Source organism: Halichoeres trimaculatus, unplaced genomic scaffold (assembly GCF_033239565.1).
Source record: "Halichoeres trimaculatus isolate MK-OKI-2021-1 unplaced genomic scaffold, fHalTri1.1 fHalTri1_scaffold_16, whole genome shotgun sequence".
NCBI lineage: Eukaryota > Metazoa > Chordata > Actinopteri > Labriformes > Labridae > Halichoeres > Halichoeres trimaculatus.
In genome coordinates, this window is record NW_027437194.1 from 17,600,359 (window position 1) to 17,623,151 (window position 22,793).

At 40.3% G+C, this 22,793-nt stretch overlaps 1 protein-coding gene across 1 annotated transcript in view; it reads left to right on the top strand.

Annotated features, from left to right (window-relative positions):
* ggt5b (gamma-glutamyltransferase 5b) overlaps positions 1-22,489 on the top strand; it is a 41,618-nt gene extending 19,129 nt beyond the window's left edge. Inside the window, exons 2-12 of the mRNA XM_074689865.1 lie at positions 16,930-17,057; positions 17,144-17,239; positions 17,445-17,640; positions 17,960-18,120; positions 18,206-18,352; positions 18,447-18,577; positions 19,262-19,449; positions 20,820-20,911; positions 21,028-21,137; positions 21,221-21,346; positions 21,537-22,489. Of these exons, the coding sequence (XP_074545966.1) occupies positions 16,934-17,057; positions 17,144-17,239; positions 17,445-17,640; positions 17,960-18,120; positions 18,206-18,352; positions 18,447-18,577; positions 19,262-19,449; positions 20,820-20,911; positions 21,028-21,137; positions 21,221-21,346; positions 21,537-21,683 (1,518 nt within the window). The 5' untranslated portion in view covers positions 16,930-16,933 and the 3' untranslated portion in view covers positions 21,684-22,489. The remainder of the gene's footprint in view (positions 1-16,929; positions 17,058-17,143; positions 17,240-17,444; positions 17,641-17,959; positions 18,121-18,205; positions 18,353-18,446; positions 18,578-19,261; positions 19,450-20,819; positions 20,912-21,027; positions 21,138-21,220; positions 21,347-21,536) is intronic.
* The last annotated feature ends 304 nt before the right edge of the window (positions 22,490-22,793 follow it).

The following is a 22,793-nucleotide window of genomic DNA, read 5'->3' on the forward strand; positions in this document are numbered from 1 at the left end:
ATCGTTATTATTATCGTTGTTGTTATTATCGTTGTTATTATTATTATCGTTATTATTATTATCGTTATTATTATTATTCAATACACCAATAATACATTCAACAAAAGAAACATACACTGAACTTAGCCTACATATTCTGTCAGTAAGGAGTCAAAATTCCATCACTGTTGTGTTTTTTTCTTTGTTCCAGAGTAGGATAACATGGCTGCAATTTTTAAATACGTCAGACTGATCTGTAAGGAGGAAAAAAATGCTCCAAAATTTTAACCTGACAAATCTTTGTCATAACAAACGTGCTGAAGAAATACAAAGTAAATGTAGTTGCAGCAAGCATTGGAGTCAACAAAACAGGAGTTGTAGAGTGCTGCAGAAAGTTTACCTGAGAAAACCAAAATCTTCAGTTTTTCATGACAAAACAAGTGAATTTACAGTCTTTAATGTCTCAACTTTTCCCTGGGTAGAAGACAAAGGATTTCACCAGCTAATGGTGCATTTAGCGTATTTTACAGCTGAGAGAGGCTAAAGGAGGCTCAAGTCTACCTCTTTGATTGGGTTTTACTCTTGTTCTACTCAAAGGGAACTTGTAAAGTCTTGTGAATGTGAACTACTTGGTGCACAAGTGCTGACCGGATGAGATACCCTTGTGAGTCAACCAAAATATAGGCTGTTTCAAATTGCAATCATCTGCACCTATGCAACCCTCAGTGGTTGCCATCTTGGCTACATAAAAGAGGCTGAAATGGGTCAAACAATGTATGGCAGTTACAATAAAAAGCAGAGGAACACCTGTGAATGATTCTGAAATGCAATCATCATTTCTGGTTAGTTTAAGTGGTTTACAAGTATCAAACTGTTCATATCTACACCTTAAAAAGTGTCCTAAAGTCGGGACGATCATCCGCTAGGCCTCTGGACGTTGGAAAGTTTGTTCCTGGTCGGATGTCAGATATAAATTCCAGACACCTGACCAAACAGGGGCAGGGGGCCAGTAGAATAATCAAGCTGACCAACCTGCCCCAACCAAAGGCAGCAAGGAGGTAACCAGGAGCCCCACCGCCATTCTCCTGGACCTGGAAGAGTTTCTTCCTGGCAGGATGTCAAGTAAAAAGATCAGAAACCTGACCAAACAGGGGCAACGGACCACCTGACCAACATTCCACCAAGCAAAGGCAGGAAGGAGGTACCCAGGAAACCCACAATCAGCGTCCTGGAAAAAGACAACGTGTTTGCAAGGAGAGTATACACCAGGCTCCCAAACAAAGAGGAGAAATAGGTGCTAGGACCAATAACAACCAGGTCCCTGACATCCCCGGGCCTCAGAGATCCCCTCCCCAATGGTCAGTTTAACCAGCCACCCAGATGAGATCATAAAAACTTTTGAGAAGAACACCAGTCCAAATCTGCACAAGCTTCGGTCGGGGAGATATTGAGGGCCAACAACCTGGAGGACATCCTAAGAGAGACCTGGAGAAGATAAATGTTGCCCAGGAACAGCTGGACAAACTCTCCATCCAGGTGTGGAAGAAGAACAGAAGCTGTCAAACAACAGGAGGAGGTCAGTCAGGCCCTGCTGGAGGAGGTGGAGGCGCTAAGAGGGGAAAGAAACCATCAAGGGCGCAGAAAAACCAAAAAGCCCTCCTTCAAAAAGTCAACACCTGAGGAGACATTAAAGATACCATGCAATAACAGACCAGGATGCATCCAAAATCATCTGGATGGGTCCTGAGTCGGACGTGGAGCCTTCAAAGGAGAAGAGGATCTCCAACAAGGCCAACACTCCATGCCACAAAACAGCAGAGGCAGCACCTGGAGTGAGGACCCCAGCCCCTCCATCGGGAGGCCTCCAGACCCCTCACAACATACACACACCAACCTTCCGTTAGCCCAGAGGAGCATGGAGCTTCCTGGCAGACAGAAGCCACTGATTTTTATCTGTCAGGGTGTTTCCTGTTCCTATGTCTGCATGGATTGTGAAAAAGAAAGTTCTCATTTGAATTGAATTCTACAATAACCATTTTTATGGTAAGGTTTCTGCCAAGGGTTATGATGTATTTCTGTTTTTTGTTGTTGTTGTTTTGTTTTTTTTATTTTTTTTCAGAGATCATTGTGCTAGAACAGAATAAAATGCTGTATTTGATGAGTGTGTATCTGCTGTTAACACGGGAAACCCTCACACTGTCCATGTAATTTCTGCAAGACAGATTATGATACCTACCACCTCTTGGGAGCTCAATGCAATCTCATCAAGGGTTTGAAACATTGGCTGGAAGTTTTGTGTGATAGCTGAGGTTGAATTTATATCTCATATAGAAATATTACTCTTCATGATTCTGATATGAGGCCTCCTGTATTTGAGGGTTATAGAAATGTGTAGCTTAAATAAGTAGAAAGCGTTAATAGCGAGTAACAGAGTTTGATGTGGCACCATTGACACACCCTTTAAATACAGGAGATCAGTGATGCTTCATGAAGGCCTGGAAGGCATTTCTAAACACAAATGAAAAGAAAATGTAAAAAAAAGGGGGGAGGTTTAAATCACAGAGTAAAACTTGTGACTTTCTGTTGGCAGCAGGGGTGCTGTACTTTAAGCTGAAAAGCAGCATATAGATGCACTTAGGCTGAGACATCGAACATGTGTGTGCGTTTTGGTTCTGATCCAACACTGTACAAAAGAGCTATCAGGGTTTTCATTTTGTGTGACACACACCAACACTGGTGATCATTTGTGGCTACGATAACTTTAAAAAAAAAATCAGGGCTGTAGCTCAAAATAGTTAGAGGGACTGTATTTTCCTCACCTAGGGGTCACTGTGAAGCATGTATCAGCAGGAAACACTGCATAAGGTTTTAAGTAAACTACCAAACATACATTTCCTTACTTTTTGTGCTAAGTTTATTCTGATCCAGCTGAAACCTAACTTGTTTGATACCATTACATGTAAACATCTTTCAGACAAATGATGGTTGTATTTCACCCTTTGCAAAGAATATAATCCAGCCTCAGTGATATTTCCAACTCATGCATGCAAAAAAACATGGTTGCCAAAACCAGCATTAAATAATGGTGCAAAGGTGGGGACATAATGGAATATTTGACTGGGGGTTACTTATAATAAGAGTAGCAAAGTTCAAAAGAAAATGAAAGCATGACTATCCCTCATTTCCTCCCATCTGCACATCCTGAGTGATAATCCTCGCAGCAGATGTCCGGGGATGCAGGGCAAAAGAAGAAACGTATGTAATGATGTTAATGTACAGTGCCAATTAGACACGCCAGCTCTCACGAACTGTTTTACACAGAGCAAAGCGGAGACATGAGCAGATTTTACCCTCCTCTCTCTCTGGAGGATTTTTGTTCTCTGACATCTGTGTCTCTGCCTCCTCTGAGGCAAAGTATCTTCACTCCATCGCTCCCATCCCCCACCTTCAACAGCGGCCTGTTTTTTCTCCTCAGCACCTTGATGAGTGCATGAAGTGCTGTGACATTGTTGGCGTGTTAAAGAGCCTTTATCAGGAGTTAACCCTGCAGGACTTAGTGTCCTGTCAACATCTCGACACTTAAACAAAATCATGTTTTTCTACTCTTGTGAATAACTGAAACCCTGTATATCTTACATCCCTACATTGCAGATTCTTTATATTTTGCTCTTTGTACACCAGTCCCTCTCGTTCTGGCTCTCCCTGTGAACACTGGACTGCAGCGGGGGCCGTACAAGCCTCAGGGTTCAATATGGCCCATTTAATGTCCGCAGAGACAGAGAGTGAAAAACAACAGGAAAATGCGGTGTGCAGAAATAATACTAGTCTAAAAAACAAATGAGTATACAAAAGTTACTTCAGTGAAACTGCTTTTTAAGTGAATTGTGTATTTTGTAGTACAATTTGACTCTTTTTTTTGGGAGGGAGATGTGTTTTTAAATTTAAACCCCTTCAACTTCTCACATCACTGACTCTCATTGGGTCATCTGGCCAAACTATCTTTAAGCCAAGTCCTGCACAGCTGCTTCTCATGGCTCACATATTGAACGACTAATATTTAGCAATTAAGTGGTTTATTTTGATGTCTTAGGTTGAAAGACATCTTTGAAAGACGTCTTTTTGTATTTCAGTCTCAGTTTCAACAATTATTGATCTTCTATAAGCATAAGCAGCTTTAATGAGTTTTCAGTCTCTGGTTGTCCTTCTTAAGTAAGGTAGTGTTTGATTGAAGCATGTTACAATGTTATGATAAATCACATCTGAATGCTGACCAGTACTCTACTTCTTTCGTCTTCAATCCCTCAACATTATCTTTCTAATTGCTCATATCTTGTGTTCCTATCAACCTGGTCCCTTGCAGCAGTTTGGTTTCACTGAAACATTCATCAGCCTGGTAAATAATTAACCACACAGCAGCTTGGGGTCCAGGAGGTGAAGAAAGAGCTCCATCATGTGAATCATCCAAACATTTTGTCCACTCATCTAATGAACACTTTCTGTCGGACGTTACAGCTTGAGGCCAGAAACTCGTGCAGATGAAAGCCCAGGTTCAGGTTTCAAGTTCAGATGAGAGCTGTGATGTCATTAACGGACTGAGAGGATAATTAAGTGTCTGCTCCAGTGAACCAGTTCATTTAAATATTCATGTGTTCATTACGTCAGTCAGTTTCCATTAACCTTAGCTCATAGTTCAGTTTTTAAGCAACACTGATCAAACGTTGAATATGACCGAGACTGTCTTCATGGTTTCTGTTGTTATGTCCAGACCATGGGCAAAAGTTGCTCAGACTTACTAAACCAATGGAACACAGAAACAGAATAAGGGGCCGTTTACATGACAACGGTTTTAGGGTGAAACGCAAAAGTTTTGTTGCGTTTCTCGGAAATGGTGCTTCAGACGACCTCAAACACAAACTTTTGAAAATGGCCTCCAGAGTAGGATTTTTGTGGAACGGTACTGAGACAGTAAGCCGGCATTTTTAGTGGAAACGCTGACGTCACACTCTGCTTCATGCGAGCACATACAACAGGACAACAGCAGCAATCGTCACGAAATACCGTGCCGTGCTTGTGTGTGTCAATCTGCTGTATCTGCCAACTGTCTTCATACAAAATGTGTATCTGTTGCTCCACTTTTGCACTTGGTATTCACCAATACACCAGATATCGGCTCACCAGACGGCTCATCTCCACTTCAGTCGAGATCTCCCAAAAGCAGCATCTGAACAAGACAAGGCACCACCTACAGGCCTGGCATGCTTACTACAGTGTTTTCAGTCCCTCAGCGTTTCTGTGTAAGCGCAGATTTTTTTCACTGCTTTTAGCATTTTTAGATGAAACGTTGTAAACAGGGCCTAAGGGCCTGTGTCCACTAACAGCATCAAGCCTGGTTATGCTCCTGTAATAAAATGCAGTACTCCTATGAAGCGCATGGGGGCTGTGTTATCTGTATGATTTGGAGCAGTGTTGGGCAAATTACTTTTAAAAAAGTAGCTATAGTTACACGCTACTTTTCCAAAACATAATTGAACTAGTAATTGTATGGTTCCTTTTTCAATATAATTAGTTACCAGGGAAGTAGTTCTTGCATAACTGTTTGAAAGCTCCTCAGTTTGTAAGTTGTAAATGTGCTTTTAACTGTCTATATAAAAAGGACCAATTTTAACATCTCAAACTCTGGATTGAGAAAAACATTGAAATCTTGGATGAGCATGTTTTCTTTTAAAATTCTCCTCACAAACTTACCCTGACTGTTTCCCTCAGGCTTATAGATTCATTTGTCTCTTCACTGACTGAAACAAAATGTCCAATTTCCTTTAACCAAATCTCAGAATGAGCTGGTTTCAGCACATTGGGATTTGTTCACGTGCTTATTTCCAATCAGCCGCAGCAGTGCGAGGAAAGCGTTAATTCCTCTGAGCTTAAACTGCTTAATTTCCACCCACTTCAATAATGGTTTCATCTCAGCAAATGGAGGCTGGAGCAGTTCAATCAGTGTTACTGTTCACAGACACAGCAGGTGTTTGTTTTCAGATATGATGGAGAAAGGACTGAAACAAACCGTTGTGGCTTACCAACAACTTTTCTGAACTTAGTCTGCACCCATTTAAAGTTAAGCCTGGTTTTATCAAAATACTGTCGTGATATTTTAACATGAAATATCTTTTTGTGTAATTTCACAATGTCGAATACAACATAAGAAATTTGCATGAGAATTATCGTCAACATTAGCTGCAGACCTGTGACGTGCCAGGGCTGTTTCTCTTTGGGATGATGCATTATCTGTGAATAAGTGGATAATCATGATTATCTTGAGTGTTCAATTTTTCCGGTGCTGCTCTGTTACATTTTGCTCTGACTGTCTGCTCTTTCAGTCTGACTCAGTCAGATGAAAATAGTTTTGTAACTATTTATACCTTGAATAAAATATATTAGGGTCACCCATCAACCTTCACAGTGTACTGAAGTGCATGTCAGCAATTAAACGATTCAACTACACATCAACAAAGACAAGTGCATGACGGAGTTTCTGAATCACTTCCTGCAGAATGAAAAGAAGCAAAAAGAAGAGGACGCTGATATTTCCCAAGGACTTAACGCTGTAAAGGCGCTGTGTGGGCACACTGTAGGATGGTGGATTTAGGTGAAAAAGGGTTGCCACCGCTTTGATGCAGGGAGGGCAGAATAATAACAAAGTACTATTTATAGAAACTCAATGACCTACACTATCCTTGCAAAATATGCCCCTGCACCATCTCTGTGGGCTGTGCAATTGAAAATTAAATCATGCTGCATTATTAACTGAGGGTAATTGGCTTGGTACTTTAAATGAAGTTAAAGACCCAACCTCAAGGGATTATTACAACACAGCGCTGTAGGATTTAACATCGATGATGGAGAAAACAATACGTCTGCAGCTGTGACACTGAGGCTTAGCTAATGCAAAAACAAAAGTCAACATTAATATACGTATTTTTAACGCCATATGTTTCACTTTAATGTCCCCTAGGACAGGAGTGTCCAAACTTGATTTTGTGAAAACCGCCGAGGGGCAGCAGCTGAGTGACACCTTTAGTAACCCTGAAAGTAACACATGAATTCTCGACTTAATGCTTCTTTAAAAAGGTAGTTACGAAGTGTACTCAAATATACTTGTGCCATCAGTAAAGACTTATTAAATCAAACCTCCCGTGTCCCTCAATTTATCTTTGTGTAAGCCACGCCCCCTCTACTTACTTGGAAAAACAATGAACATTCAGTGACAGGCGCTATGGCAGACATTTCTCAGGAAGCCATCAATTATTTTTGGAGACAGAAAGATAATCTAAACTACACATTGGCGGGATGTATAAATTGTTGAGAAGGTCAATAAAAAGCTTCAGTTACAAGCGAAAAAATTTACTTATCCCTATGCAAATGTGTTGCCATCATCATCATTACTGCAGATAAGGTTTTTGGCTCCGAATATGAGAAAAGAACAACAACCTTTTTAGTAAGTTTAACTAAAGCTCTTTGGACAAGAACTAATAAGTTCCCAACAATCAAAGTGAAGTGATGAACAACACAGCAAGGAGCCAATATTAGGCTGACTTTAGCTAAAGTTAGAGATGTTAAAGACAACTTTATATTTCTTTATATTTGTTGACTTGCTCACCCTCCGTCTCCCAGATCCTCAGGATACCTTGTATTGGAGTTGCATGTACCCCATGAACACTGTTTGACCATTTTTTAACTCAAAACCTCAGAAAAACTTAATAAAACTGAACAAAAACTAAACATCTGCAAAGCATTTCAGTGGAAGGGCAGGGAATATCAGAGTGGATCGGAAAGGCTGTACGCACTGTGATTGGCTCATCGCATTTGAGGGTGGGACTTTGCCACAGGTCAGCTGTCTCTTTATACTTTATTCTGTACTGTTATATGCTGTGTAAACATCAGCAAACTCTGCTTCTTCTTCAGGAAAATGTTCTCCATTTGGGGGCGATATGTGGAAAATATGTTAGTTTTTTTTTATGGCAGGATCAGCATCAGGATTGTTTTGATATTTAGACTATTTTGACCCTTATTTTTTCACCTTTCTTGCACTATTTCATAACTTCAATCTCTTGCGTTCTCTTTTGCAACTTTTGAACTCTAGATGTTCATGCAACTCATTTTCGCTTCATGATAAATACATTCACTAAACCATGTCAGCTGTAAGAGTTCTCGAGTTTCTGCAGAATGTCTGCAGAGCTTCAGCTTTTTACAAGTAGCTTAAACACAGTCTAAATATGCAGTGGTGGTGAGACGTTACATATACTTTACATACATATACTTCAGTTTTGTTTGCGACCTTAACAGAAAATGCAAATGTAGGATTTAGAAAATTATATATTTCACCTCCATAACCATGTCCATCGAAAGATGAAAGCTGTGGGCTGTATCTGCCTCTGTGAAACCAAAACATCTAATCTGTGGTGAGATAAGGGTGATAAAGCCAAAAACATGAACAGTATCTCCCCCTTGTGGTGAAGTTTTATCTGATCATGGGTTGCAGTTGATGCAGTAAAACTGATAAGTTTAGAGGTGGTCTATTCTAACTCGGACATGATTCACGACCACTTTATAAGTACTCTATCTATGCTTGTTTAGTCTGTAGCAAGTCAAGTAAAGTCAAAGCAGTTTTATCTGAATCTGATGTAATAGAGTATGTCCTAACTTCCTTGTTTAGAAAATGAAATGACAGAAAAAGGGAATTAAAAGCTAGCACAATAAAGAGATTGATATTAATGTAGTTATTACACCAGACAGCTTACAATTTGAAAATAAAAGTAATAACAAAGCAATGAAAGGGACAGGGCAGCAGATGTCTTCCTGGGGTTAAAGCTCAGCTGAGGGTCAGCACCACGGACAGAGACTGCCCGTTCTAAAACCTTAGCTTGACCCCATCCAACTATTATCACTTTTTTCCATGTTGACACATCTTCACTCAACTTTTCATCAGGATCACTCATTACATTACATAAATTTATTGGCCTGTCATACACTGACTTCATTTTTCTGTTATCATAAAGCCATCCCTCATGAAATGCATTCATGTCCCACGAAACCTACATTACCTCTTTGTCCTCTGCCAACAAAGCTTAAGAGATGTGTTGGAACTGAAAGAGCCAAATGCGGGCTTACAAAAGAGTCAAACAAAAAGCCAACAATGGGTCTGGATCACAGCCAGGAATAACTGAGCTGAGGTGTCTTTTAAACAGGACTTCCTCTTTGAAACATAAACACATTTAGACAAATTGTTCACCAAGAAACAGAAGCGTCTTTGCCAGATCATTAGAGTATGATGATTTCCTCCAACACACTTTCCATGTTTGCATTTATCTAATAGATCTTTATACTGAGATGCTTGGTTCACTGCTGACAGATTTGTTAATCTAGCCAGCCATCATGCCCAGACTTGTTGCCCACCTCTGCGGTTACCTGCAGGTTACAAGATTTGACATTTATTCTTTCTTTCAGCGTCACTGGTTTATCACTCTTTTGATCGAGTTTCAGCTGAAGTGAAATGAGCCAAGCTGAAAGAAGGAAGTGTTGATGAATATTTCTGTTTCCATAAGAGTCAGAGTCTGGGGTTGTACCTCTGTAAACAGCTCCAGGGTAAATTGGTCATGTATGGGGAGATTTTTTTTTTATCACCAACAGGTGCTGCATGATCAAAAACAGAGAAGACAATGAATTATCTGTGTTCAGGTTGACCTGCACGGTACTTTCTCACTCCCTCACAGATTTATTCACTTTTGGTTTTGGTATGTTGACACACCAGTTGTGTGACGACAGTGACATTCACACAAAGTGCATTTGGTTCAACAACTTCTTACTTTTCTGTATACGCCAGCTACGTATCGCCCGTAAATACACAAACATGTTTTTTTTTGCACTGAAGGATGCTGCTGTCTTGTTGCATTGTCTAAATTTGAAGCTCTGTTTCGAGCATGCTGTGCTGTGCTACATGCTGTGCACTGTACGACTTAAAGATCAGGTTTCTATTTACTGGTGTTGTGAAATTGGCAACTCCACAAAATATTTCTGAGTATTGGTTTCAGTTTTGTCTTCAAGTAAGAGTCAGTTTTTATGGTCAACAGAGGCAAAGCTGACAGGTTAACTGTCCTGATTGAGCAGCTGTCATGTTTTCAGTTGTAATTCTTATCATTTTTATTGAACACCAAAAAGTAGAAGTTCCTGTGTTTGACTTTTTAAACTTGTGCTCTAAACTTTACTATAAGGGAATAAGAAAAATAAATCAGGAACTTATTCAAAAAGTTTTGGATGTTAGAGGCTGTTTGCACCCGATATTGATACCTACCCAGGATGAGTGGGACATAATACAGCCTTAAAGCTACAGTAGGGAACTTTTGCTCTCTGTCTGAAGACTTGTAGAGTTTGGTTTCCCTGATGTACAAGTCTGATCATACACACACATTGCTCTATTTATGTCTTTCTGTTTTGCTTGAGTCTTCCGCATAACCATAACCTGGATGAATGAGAATCCAACTGGATGTTTTGTTATCTGCCGACTGCTACATTTGATGTCTTTGCTTTCCCTTGTTCTTAACAAGCGTAAGAAGAGTCACTGAATCTGTCTCCTAAAGTCCACTGTCATCAATCCTGGATGAAATTATACCATGATGGTATCATCTGCAAACTTCAGGAGTTTATCAGAGGGATCCCCTGAGGTGCAGTCATTGGTGTTGAAGAAGGAGAGTGGTGGGCAGAGCTCACACCTCACCTCAAGTTCCCCAGCCTCACTTGTTGTGTCAATCAGGAAGTTGATCCACTGACAGATAGGTGCTGGTACAGACAGGTTGGTGAGTGAAACCACCATGTTCTGCCTCAGCTTGTCTCCACAGAGAGCTCCTTTACATGCCCCCATAGAATATGTATAAAACATGGATGTAGACTCTGCGATGTCACCTGTCTGCTCCTGAAACTGTGAAATGAAACCAATCTGCAGATGCTGCCACATTGGACATAATGTAGGCTTTGAGCTTCCTTTCTAACAGCTACAAAGTGCTGTCACGTGAGCAGGGCTGTGTCTCTGATTCCTGATGGCTTCTAAACCGCAGAGTTTGAAAATAGATCAACAACTATACAGTGTGTGACTTAAAGTCTTTCTGCACTTAGCCTCAAGCAGATTCTTGATGAACAGCAACTTTTAACACTTTAACATCGGCTTCATTTTTCTAAACTGGATGTTGCCTCTTGCATGCCCCCAGTGGAGGAAATGAAAGCCAGGCAGATGTTGAGCTCTGTTGGGGATACAATCAATGCCGCAGGCTCTGATGAAACACAAGGTGGCAGATCCGCTAGAGCCTGAGATTTTCCTGTTAAGCAGCAGTAATTAATCCATCTTGTTCTTGGTCATTTGGATGGATGGGAGCACAGTGTACCCCACAGAGTTTCATGAGTGTTCCTGCTCTCTTCCCAACCAAAATCTCTGTAAAACTTCCTGGTTCAATATAAACAGGAGAAAAGTCCCAACAGATGTCAGTCCAATGTTGATGAGCCCTTCCCTGGTGTAAGTGACCATGGAAGAAGAGCAAAGTGTGGAAAAAAAAAAACAGCTCAAGGTACCAGAGAGTGCAGTACTGAGAGAACCATTTACAGCACCATCTTAGTATCCCATGCTAAAAGCTGCTGTTTTCATGCGACACCTACTCCCTCCAAGCCTTTTCAGGCATTGAATGAACTCTATGGAAGTAATTAGTCTTGTTGCTGATGGTTTTGTCTGCATTTTAGCTCATATAGAGGTGTCTGTATTGATTACTTCCAAGGAGGTTATGTTTTTGGGAGACTTTGTCTGTCGGTTTGTCTGTGAACAGCATAACTCAAAAAGTAACAAATGGATCTCGACGAAATTTTCAGGAAATGTCCAAAATGGGATAAGGAAAGAGTGATTCAATTTTGGAGGTGGTTTGGATCACCGTCTGGATCCAGGATTTTTTTAAAGGATTTTTTATCATTGTGAGATAGGACTGTTTTCACCATATGTGTATATAACTCCAACATAAATGGTCCGATCGCTTTGCAAAACAATACAAGAGAAGGTCACCATAATTTCTAACAATTGTAAAAGTGTGATCCAGATCCTGGCAATATTCTGGATACTAGGATCTGGAATATGAAATTTGTGCTGGGTCATCATAATTTTCAACACTGTCAGGTAACAAATTATCTTACAAACCTGCAACTAACACCAAATTGTAGCAGACAGTCTGATGAAAGGGAATATAACATTAAAGTTGGACTGCAGTGTTTGGTCACAATCACAATATGCTTGGTGGGGGTCTGGGCTCTCTGGGTGCTTTTCTAGTTTCAGTCTGTTTCATGACCTGGTTAAACTCCCCACAGGAGCTTCAACTACAGGTGTGAATGCATTTGTGACACACTGAGAGACATGGACATCCAAACAGTAAAAAAAACAGAGTATCCTCTGTACTTAGTTATCAAAACAGAATACAATCCAATACAAAAAAAAAAACTTTATTTATCCCTAGTGAGAAATTTAGGAATAATAAGTGTAGAAGATAGAAGAACAAGAATACAGAAGACAGAAGAATACGATGGTAATGTTGACGAGATTTCAGTCCAGTCTCCATGTTTCAGTGACACTTAGGTCACATCCAGCAGCATCATTCTTCTCACAGCCTGTTTCTACAGGAGTTTCTGTACTGGGCTGGTAAAAATGCAACTTTGGGGACGCAGAGAAAGCAAAAGGGGTCAGAGGCTTTGTCACATCCGTTTCACTTCCCACATAGAGTGCTCTTCCACTTGTTTGGATATAATTTATTCACCACAAACTTCTCAACTCCGGAACATCTCATATCACGCAACTGTGTCATGATTAAGTAATATTTAATTAGGTTTGTTTCAAGTCAGTTTTGAGAGAGGAAAAACGCACCAAGTGGGACTTTCCGCGATGCAACTGCTGTTAGGAAGATCGGTTATTTCCGACGTCATGTAGACACGAGTGATAAAGCAGCTTAAAAACGTCGGACAGGGCCGTTAAGATGTCCGGTAAGTCCGTCCTACAGATGGTTATTTGTACAAAGTGAGAGGGATGTTGGAATAGAAGGAGGTGGGAGGTGAAAACCAAGGTAGGGATTTACGCACTCGAGTCCTCATTGAGCGCGTGTTTGCGCACTGAGACGCAGCAACAGTTTCCTCCGCACACAGTTTACCCGCAGATAGTTCAATGGCTAATCGCAGGCAATGGCTGGTGTGCTGCTGTACCTTTTTTGGTTTATTCGGCGTCGTTGCTCTCGTCTGTTTCTGCGTTTTCTCGGACAGGGGATGCCCCCAAGGCAGCTACAAACACGCCGCTGTCGCTGCGGACTCTCTACAGTGCTCACAGATTGGCAGGTAAGGCGCTTTTTCCTCTCTTTCTTATTTGGAAAAGTTTAATTAAGGAGTAAATCGTGCCGAATGGGTCTCAAGTTTTTCCCTGATCACTTTAAAACTTCTGCTGCTCAAGACTCCACAGCCTATCTGCTCTCGTGGCTGAGATAAAAAGCTGAACCGAGCAATGGGATAAGCAGTTTAAGAGATTTGATAGGCTCTGTTTGAAGAATGGAGATAATACCTGCAGAAGTGTGTGCAGACAGGCTGTGATTCTCCTCACCCTTTGTTGATTTATTTCCACCCTCTGCTGTTTGACATGATTGAACGATTTAACGCCACTAACTGATGTTTATCTCTGTTGTGTGCAGTGAATTGACTCATCTCTCTGATGCAGTCATTGTTCAGTGTGAACCCCATTAATCTCTGGTTTCACTGCCTCTAAATTTGGGATAAAGGTGTTTTTAAAAGTGGAATGTCCATGTAGCTCTTCCGGCTTTTGTGTTCAGGTTTTTTCTTTTCCCATGTCTGCCAAGATTTGTCAGGGGTTCATTTCCTCACGACAGACAATGAGCTCTCGAAGGAACACGCAACATGTTCATCTGACAAGTTTTTTTTTTTATTATTAAGGGCAAGCCTTGATTTTTTTTTTTTTTCAAACAAATGTAGATCATTTATCATTTAGATATGATTGTAAAGTAAGTTACATTACAATTTTATATTTTCTGCTCCTGTAAAGTTGAACAAACCGTGTTCTATTGAATCTATTGCTATAACTTGCCTCTTTCCCCAATATTTTGTGGGCTAGCATCCAGTATGCTAACGAGTACTTGGGCCCAAGATCAAGTTCTGAATGGAGGGAGTTGTGTAATTTATTGTACTGCATGCATACTGTTAAGCATCTTTTTATATAATATTATATTAAAAGCATTATGTATTGACTCATATTGCATATTGTTAAAAACAACACTTGCTTAAGTTTCCACCTGTTTGGCAAAACACGCTTAACTGCCCTTTGGGTAGTTTAAGCATAATAACGGCCCTTTTGGGAGGCAAAAACACATGGACCCCCCCCCCCCATCCAAAAAAAAAAAAAAGCTACGAAGAAAAAGTGCAGAGCTGCACTATATACTGTTTCTGTTTCCCTCTGGCATAATGTCTAAAGCTAGTTCGCCAGTTAGCTCACAGTTAGCTGTCACTAATCCTGATAGCTAAATGTGATACAAGAGACTAAATATGTTTTGATTTACTTTGATAAAAAAAAAGAAACCCCCAAAAAACATGTGCAGTTAATAACTCAAGGCACCAGTAAAACCTAGCACAGTGGCTACCTAAAGCCGCATTTCCACCAAGCAGACCGGTTCCGCTGTTCTCGGTACGGTGCGCATTTTGTGGCGTTTCCACTGACTTATCCTGGGACAGATCCCCAAATAACCGAGATGAGCCGTCCCACTTTTTGGGACCCTTTCTTATGGGTGCCAGACTGAACCGATCGGCTCTCGGAAGGTGGGGCTACAACACTCCAGACATTGATTGGTCAAAAGAATCGTCATTCTTGATTGCACTTTGTATCAAAGATCCAAATCCCAGAGCAGAAATGCTGCATGTTTTCCATTTCCATCACTTGTTTCTTCTTCTTTATTAGCGAGGTAAACTGTGTCGTGCTGCTACGGCGTCACGCTATTGTTTAACAGCTGCGGCTTTTGGCATCCGGGTTACATGCTGCCTACCACGAGAGGGCACAGTTTTACTGAGGAAATGCAAACAGGATCAGGCTTAACTGTACCAAACCGTGCCAAACCGTACTGAACCGAACCAGTCTGCTTGGTGGAAACGCGGCTTAAGTGAAGGTCCTCAAAAACTGATAGGATGTTTTGGAATGCCTTTAAAAATTAAAAATAAAGAAACCACTTAAAACTGCATAAAACATCTATTATAGTAAAATAAAAATAAAAAGATGTGGGCTTAATCCTGTATAAAACCATGCAAACAGAAAATGTTTGATCCGTCTGCATAGTGACTAAAATAGGTTAATGATGTCATCAGTGGCAGCAGATTCATTTAGGAAACAGCAATATATGCACATACGTAGTCTAATGTTTTACCGATCAGGTCAGTTATGTGTCACAGGCTTTTCTTTGTTCCTTTTAGTCTGTTTTGGTTTTGTTTTCTATTTGATTGGCCTTTTTGGAATTTTCATAATCCCTGACTGAAAAGTTTGTCAACCTTTGACCTAGTGCTTCAGGTTGCACGCATGAGGCTAGCCCTCAAGCGGGTGCCCCACTGTTCTGTGTCCTCTCTAAACTTGATATTCAATTAACTTATCTTCTTCAGAGGAGCTGGGTTGTTTTTAAGGTGTTTTTTCTGGCTTTTTCTGTCATTATTCAGATAGGGCAGGACGGTGGACCACCTGCTCAAGGGCTGGCACTGTCGTATTATACCACATCATCATGTCTTGTATTGTATATCTTATCACACCAGATCATATTGGATCATTTATCTTGTGTTGCCTAGCTTCTCTTGTGTCTCATTTTATTATTTGGATAGGTACCCTTTGATTAGGGCTAGGGTTAGATTGTTATGTTGGATTTATTTGTTTCTGCTTGGATCATTTGTTGTTGAGCTATTTTTCTATTTCAGTATTCTCTTTTCTGACCTTTCTGGGTTTTTAATTACCATTTTAGCTTGATATATTGACTAAATAGCACAGTATTGTATGGTAATGTCTGTAATGATACCATACCATATTGAACAGTACAAAATCATGTTTAATCAAATCAAATTGTTACGGTGGTGTCGTGATTATTTTATCTGTATTTTTTTTTCTTGACATATGCTCACATCCAATCTCAGGTTTTCAGAAAAAAACATACATGTATGTCTTGACACACAACATCCTTTGATGGTGAGTTACCATAAGACCAATCCAAAAATTTATTTTTTCATTTTCTTATTTACTTATTTTTTTTTATTTTATTTGACCTTTATTTTACCAGGTAAAAATGTTTGCAAACCAGTTCTCATTTACAAACATGACCTTCGCTTAACAACATTTACAAAACAACATTAAATCATTATCAACTACTGCATTTGTTGTTTTGTCTAATCAGCCTCCACAAGACTTCCATTCAAACCAATCTGATTAAATTTGCGTCAGTCAATCTACCATCTCAGACTCTTTCCTTCGTTAAACCCAAAAGCTCTGAGTCTGTCTGACCTTACTGGAGCCAGAACATTCCCACTCCTTTCTCAGTGAACACATCTGACTCCATGCCAGCTTCTTAGTTGAAAGGAGCCATTCAGAGCCCTTAGAGACTTTTCAGATTAAGCTTACACATTCTGTTGTGTTGCATAATTAGATTGGATACGCCTCAAAATCAATGAGTTGTAAATGTCCCAGTTTTAAACGGATGAATCATGCTCTGAAAGAGCTCCATCATGGCCAGCGACTTCCAGGTATTTAACTGAAGGATCAAACACCAGGATGTGGTTTAAACTTGCCTTCTGGCAGGCAGGGGTCTGACACACTGAGGCATTCTTCATGTAACAGTAGAAAAAATGTACATGTTACAGGAAGATGCTGCAGGACGGGGGATCAGCAGTAGATGGCGCCATTGCAGCTCTTCTGTGCACATCCATCATCAACCCTCAGAGCATGGGCATCGGAGGAGGGTCTATATTTACTATAAGAGATAAAACAGGTCAGTGCATTTCTGATTACTGATTATTCATTTACTGATTATCATAGTTGACTATAAATCAGACTAATTGTGGATTTTTCTTCCAGGCAAAGTTAAAGTGTTCAACTTCAGAGAGACGGTGCCAAAGTCTTTCAAGAGGAACCTTTTAGACGAGTGTCCAACTACTCCACGGATGACCACAGGTAGGCAGGATTGTCCACAGAGTGCACAGGTGCTTGTGATGTAGATTTTTTCTTCATGCTCAGTTATCATTAATGATAGTTTTTTTTTCTCATGCATCTTTTGGCTCATTTTTGCATTTCATGAGCGCTCATCTTTGTTGTGCTAATCCTTCTTTTAGTCAAGTTTTAGTGACGTTTCAATATTTTTTTTCCATCACTTCTTCAGGCACACAGTGGATTGGTGTTCCTGGAGAGCTGCGTGGTTATGAAGCCGTTCACAGACAGTATGGAAAGCTGAAATGGGCCCAGCTGTTTGAACCAACAATTAAAATGGCCAGGGAGGGCATCACTCTGCCTCCGTATCTGGCACACCTCCTGAACATTTCCATTGCTAGAAACCATGTGGAGAGCTCTCCTCTTTGGTACAGAAGCTCACTTACTGTTAATTATATTCTGTTTATGGGGACACTTAGTCTCTAAGAGGCCTTTTTTTAGCTCTTGTAATAGTGTGTAAAAGTCCTGGGGCAAAGTGCGCTCCTTTAAACCCCTGGTTTATATTTCATAACTGGTAAACTAGCAAATTTTTACGTAACCACAGGGTTGACCTTTGACTCTTGAAGGTTCATGTTGCATAATAATTGCATAATTCTTGAATGCAAGTAAAAAAAAAGAGTTTAAAGTTCCTGCTTCACAATAACAGTATGTCTTAATGTGATATTTGTTTATTACTTTTTCCTCTAGTGAAGTTTTCTGCAACAAGAACAAAAAGGTCTTAACAAAAGGAGACACCCTTAAGTTCACTAAACTTGCTGAAAGCCTGGAAATGATCGCAGCAAAAGGCGCCGATGCCTTCTACAACGGCACGGTTGGAGAAAACTTGATCAAAGACATAAAAGCTGCAGGTTGGTGCAATTTGTCTCAAATGAGAAAAATCAGGAAGCTTACTCAAACATACAGGCTGTAAATGATGCTGCTTGTTTCTCTCAGGTGGAACGTTGGAAATGGAGGATCTGAACTCCTTCAAAGTGCAGGTTTTGGATGCATGGACTGTTCCTCTTGGGGATACCAAGATGCACTTTGCTCCACCGCCTGCCGGGGGCCCTCTGCTGGCCTTCATTCTCAAACTGCTGGAAGGTTTAATGCAGTTTGTGATGACCTTTACATAACCTCAAGATTTATGAATAAGTTATTAAGTTGGAACAAGGTTTTTCTTCTTCTCTTTATTCAGGGTTCTCCTTGAATCCAAACTCCTTTAAAGGTGAGGAAAAGATTCAGACGTACCATCGTTTTATAGAGGCAGCTAAATTTGCAAATGGACAGAAGAGGAACATTCGAGACCCTGACTTTCATGACACAAAGGTTTGGACCGAGTATAATTATGTTTTCCTAACATTGCTGTATGTTTCTTTTTGTCTATTCAGCATCTTTTGAGACAAGTTACCCGCCTAAATTTGAAGCTACTGTAACAGCTGGCTAACTAAGCTAACAAATCTTAGACTACATGATAGAAAATAAAACATCTTTTCGCAACTTGAAAACCTTTTATCTTGTTGGAGTAGAGATTGTTTGATAACTCAGAGCTTCATGTGGTGTTGGTTTTAGACGACCTCTTAAGCAGATGAGGAGACATTAATTGGTGGGACATTTGGTGTAATAAACAAACAAACCCCATGGAGGAGTGTGAATGGTTTAGAAAATAGCATCAGCCACATTTCAAATAAAACAGCAAACTTAATTTAATGGGAAAAATCTTCCAAAATTGTTTATAAAGAAAGTTTTAATGTCTATTTCCCAACATGTTGAAATTCATCTTTGTCATATATTGCAGTGTTTCTGTTTCTTGTTAAGCTGTGGGCCTCTGTTTTATGTCACACACTCCCCCATCTTTCCAGTACTGGCTGTCTTTGTACAAGCAGTGCTTTTAATTGGGACAAAATCTGCAAAAAAAAAAAAAAAAAAACCCACAAAAACTCAAAGATGTGTTTCATTATGAAGATTTGATCTTTATTTTTTTTTCTAATCCCTCCTTCGTACTTCTTTCAGAGTGTTGAGCTTTTGATGGATCCCAGCTTCATTAACCGCATCAGGGACATGATTTCCTCCGACACCACTCATAACAACTCTTACTACTTTAACACCAAACCTTCGTCTGACCACTTTGGGACGACACATGTGGCGGTGCTGGATGAGGATGGACTGGCAGTCTCTGCCACCAGCACTATAAACCATCTGTGAGCAGGAAGTCTTTTCAAAATAAGAGTTGTGTGTTGAAGGCACTATGAGGACTTTATTTAGGTGATCTTAAAATAGTCTCACTTTTTTATATTTGCATGTTCATAATCTATTATTTAAAAGGAGATTATCAGTTTAGATTGTTTTTTTTAAATGACATTTCTCAGGGTCTGTGATCAGATTGGATTTTCCTCAGAATCCATCTATGGCACATAGACCTTAAGTCCCCTGATGCTGATTGACAAAAGCTGCATTTCCATTAAGCAGACAGGTTCGGTTTGTCTCGGTAGAGTGCGCATTTTGTGGCGTTTCCACCGACTTGTACCAGGACAGATCCCCAAACAACCATAGTATTGTATAAAACTGTTGATTGTGCTGCTGTCTTGGGCAGGACACTCTTGTGAAAGAGATTTTTAATGTCAATGAAGTTTTCCTGGTTAAATAAAGGTTCAATCAAATCAAGTAGATTAAAAAAAACAAGCCATACCACTTTTTTGGGACCCTTCCGTATGGGTGCCAGACTGGAGCGATCTGCTCTCTGAAGGTGGAGCAACACACTGCAGACTGTTTACTGGTCAAAAGAATCATCATTTACCCCGACAGCGGCTGCATTTCTCCTGGCGGCACACAGACTTCTCTGAAACAAAACTTGATGGTACTTTGTAACAGAGAGCTACACGCCAATCACAGAGAAGATGAAATGCTGCATGTCTTCCATCGGTGCTCTTTGTTTACTGTGTCACGTTTTTCTTCTTTGTTGGATTTAATAGAGGAGTAAACTGTGTTGCGCTGCTATGGCGTCATGCTATGGTTTAACAGCTGCGGCTTTTTGCATCCAACTTACACGCTGCCCACCACGAGAGGGCACAGTTTGCTGTGGAAACACAAACGGGATCAGGCTTAACGGTACCAAACCGTGCAGAACCAAACCGGACTGCTTGGTGGAAACGCGGGTATAGTGTCATGTAAGGGACAGGAGAGGAGAAGAAAGCTCAGGAGGAGATTGATAGAGCCCGAACTACACATTGAGTTAAGCTGTTCATTCCAACCCACATGCAGCAGTTATTCTGCAGAGGTCTGTTCAAACTTGAGATGTTAAAACATCAACAGACATGTTGTGTTAAAAATAAGATCTGCTCCCAACACAAATGTATGCCTTGGAAAGAGTCAAGTCTTTACAACAGTGAGCGATAGTGCTCATGAGAATCAGCCTTTATCACTGAAAAACACTACCCACTCTGGCCACAGGTGTCACTGCAATCACTGCCAAACGGAAAGTCCTCACAGAGTCTTTAAGTTTTTTTGTTTTGTTTTTTACGTCCTCTACATTATGGAAATGTATTGTTTAGACCTCTGATTTGTTTTCAAGGTTTGGAGGAACAGTTTACTCATCAAGCACAGGTATCATCCTCAACAATGAGCTGTCTGACTTTTGTAGGAGAGCAGACTCACTGACAGCAGGTAAAGTCACAGAAATATACGTAACCTTTGAACATAAGACAGCTCACATAAAAACATTTATTGATATAACCCCTCAGTGTCTTTTGGGTCTGATATGTTTTTTAATTTTGTGCTAGGTGAGCAGCCTCCTTCCTCAATGACTCCAGTTATACTTGAGTCCAAGTCTGGAGGTCTTCTTGTGATTGGTGGATCTGGTGGGAGTATGATTACAACAGCAGTGGCACTGGTAAAAATCAGAAATATGAAACTCTTTCAAACTGGTTCTAATATTTTTTCTCACAATTTTTTTTTTGTCTTTCATTCTTACAGTCGATAATGAACCGCCTGTGGCTGGGGATGAACCTCACAGAGGCTATCGCTGCACCCATAGTGTTCGTCGACTCCCAGAATAATTTAAATTTTGAGAAATTTGAAAACAAAGAAATCTTTGACCAGGTGAGGATAAAAAAATTAATTTCCATTAATGACATTCAAATTTGCCACACTCTAATGACTAGCTTTATGCTAATGGATTCTGATGGAGATTACTGAGACATAATCCTGCAAAGTCACATTTCATTTAGCATTTGAAGTGGAGAGGATAAGTGGAATTAATTCAGGGGGTTTTTTGTGTGTGTGTCCACAGACTGTGAAGAAGGGCCTCATACGGCTCGGACACAAACTCGGGAAATCACAATTCTTTCTGAATGTAGTGAATGCTGTAGAAAAGGAGAATGGATGCATCGCAGCTGTGTCTGACAGGAGGAAGATGGGGGAGGCGGCTGGTTACTGAGCAAACACTGGTGAGGAAGATCCAACTTCCCACCTAAACTCTTCTTGGAGGCTGACTGAAACTTAAGCCTCAGGAAGGAACGATAAATGTGAAAACCTGACAGTAAAATGAAAGCATAGTTTCTATGTTTTATAAAGAGGGCATTATTTTAATTGACTTCATATCTACTAACAGTTAAACCCACCACAGTGCTTGGTCAAGGTTTTACCTGAACTTCTCCATTTGGGTGAAAACAGGCATGTCCCCAGAGCTTTCTCGGGTGGTGCTCCCTTCCTGAAAGCCAACCATTATTGGCCATTTGCCTCATCAGGGGCCGAACTTATGTTGAATTTTTCCTTTATCTGTTTTGTAACATACCTGCAGCACTTACGTCCTATTATTCGTGCCTCTACCTATTACTTTAGACAAACATCTTATTTCTTAGCCTCTGAGAAAGCTAAGAAGAATTATGCGTCTCCACTCTGATGTCTCACTGCGAAATCACACCAGATCTGTTTCCCGTCCTTCTCAACGTCATCACAGCATCAGATCTGGTAGGTTTGAAATTAAAGTCGATGTGTAAGCTCTGTTTTTTTTTCTGGCTGTGTCTCAGCCCTGCCAGGTCGGAGTCCAAATAAGATACACTAGCATTACATTTTTTGCCAGATGCTGGAGCAATAATGCATCGTTTGCTTGGAGAAGATTGAGTGGGACAGGAAGTCAGGCACTGAAACGACACTAAAACATCCTGTGACTTTCAAAACGAAATAAGCCCTGTTGATGTCAGATTATTTTTATCTTTAGTAAAAAAAAAAAAAAAAAAAAAAGCACAGTAGGCATTAAGGTTTTACAGCCTAGCATGAATGAGGAGAGGCTCACCTGAATGCAGACTGAACACAGCCAGTGGGAGCTGAGTGATGAGATGGCACGCAGTCAAAACCAACATGGTGCATCTGATCTGATCTAGTGTGATTCAGGCTTTATATTAACTGCAATACCTAAAAGATAATTGTAAAAAAAAAAAAAAAACCCAAACCTGACTAATACTGTCTTTATATGACACCATCAATTTGAGTTTCCTCTGTTGGCATCAATGGAAATCTCTAGATCAGCTTACTATCTCATGTTGTT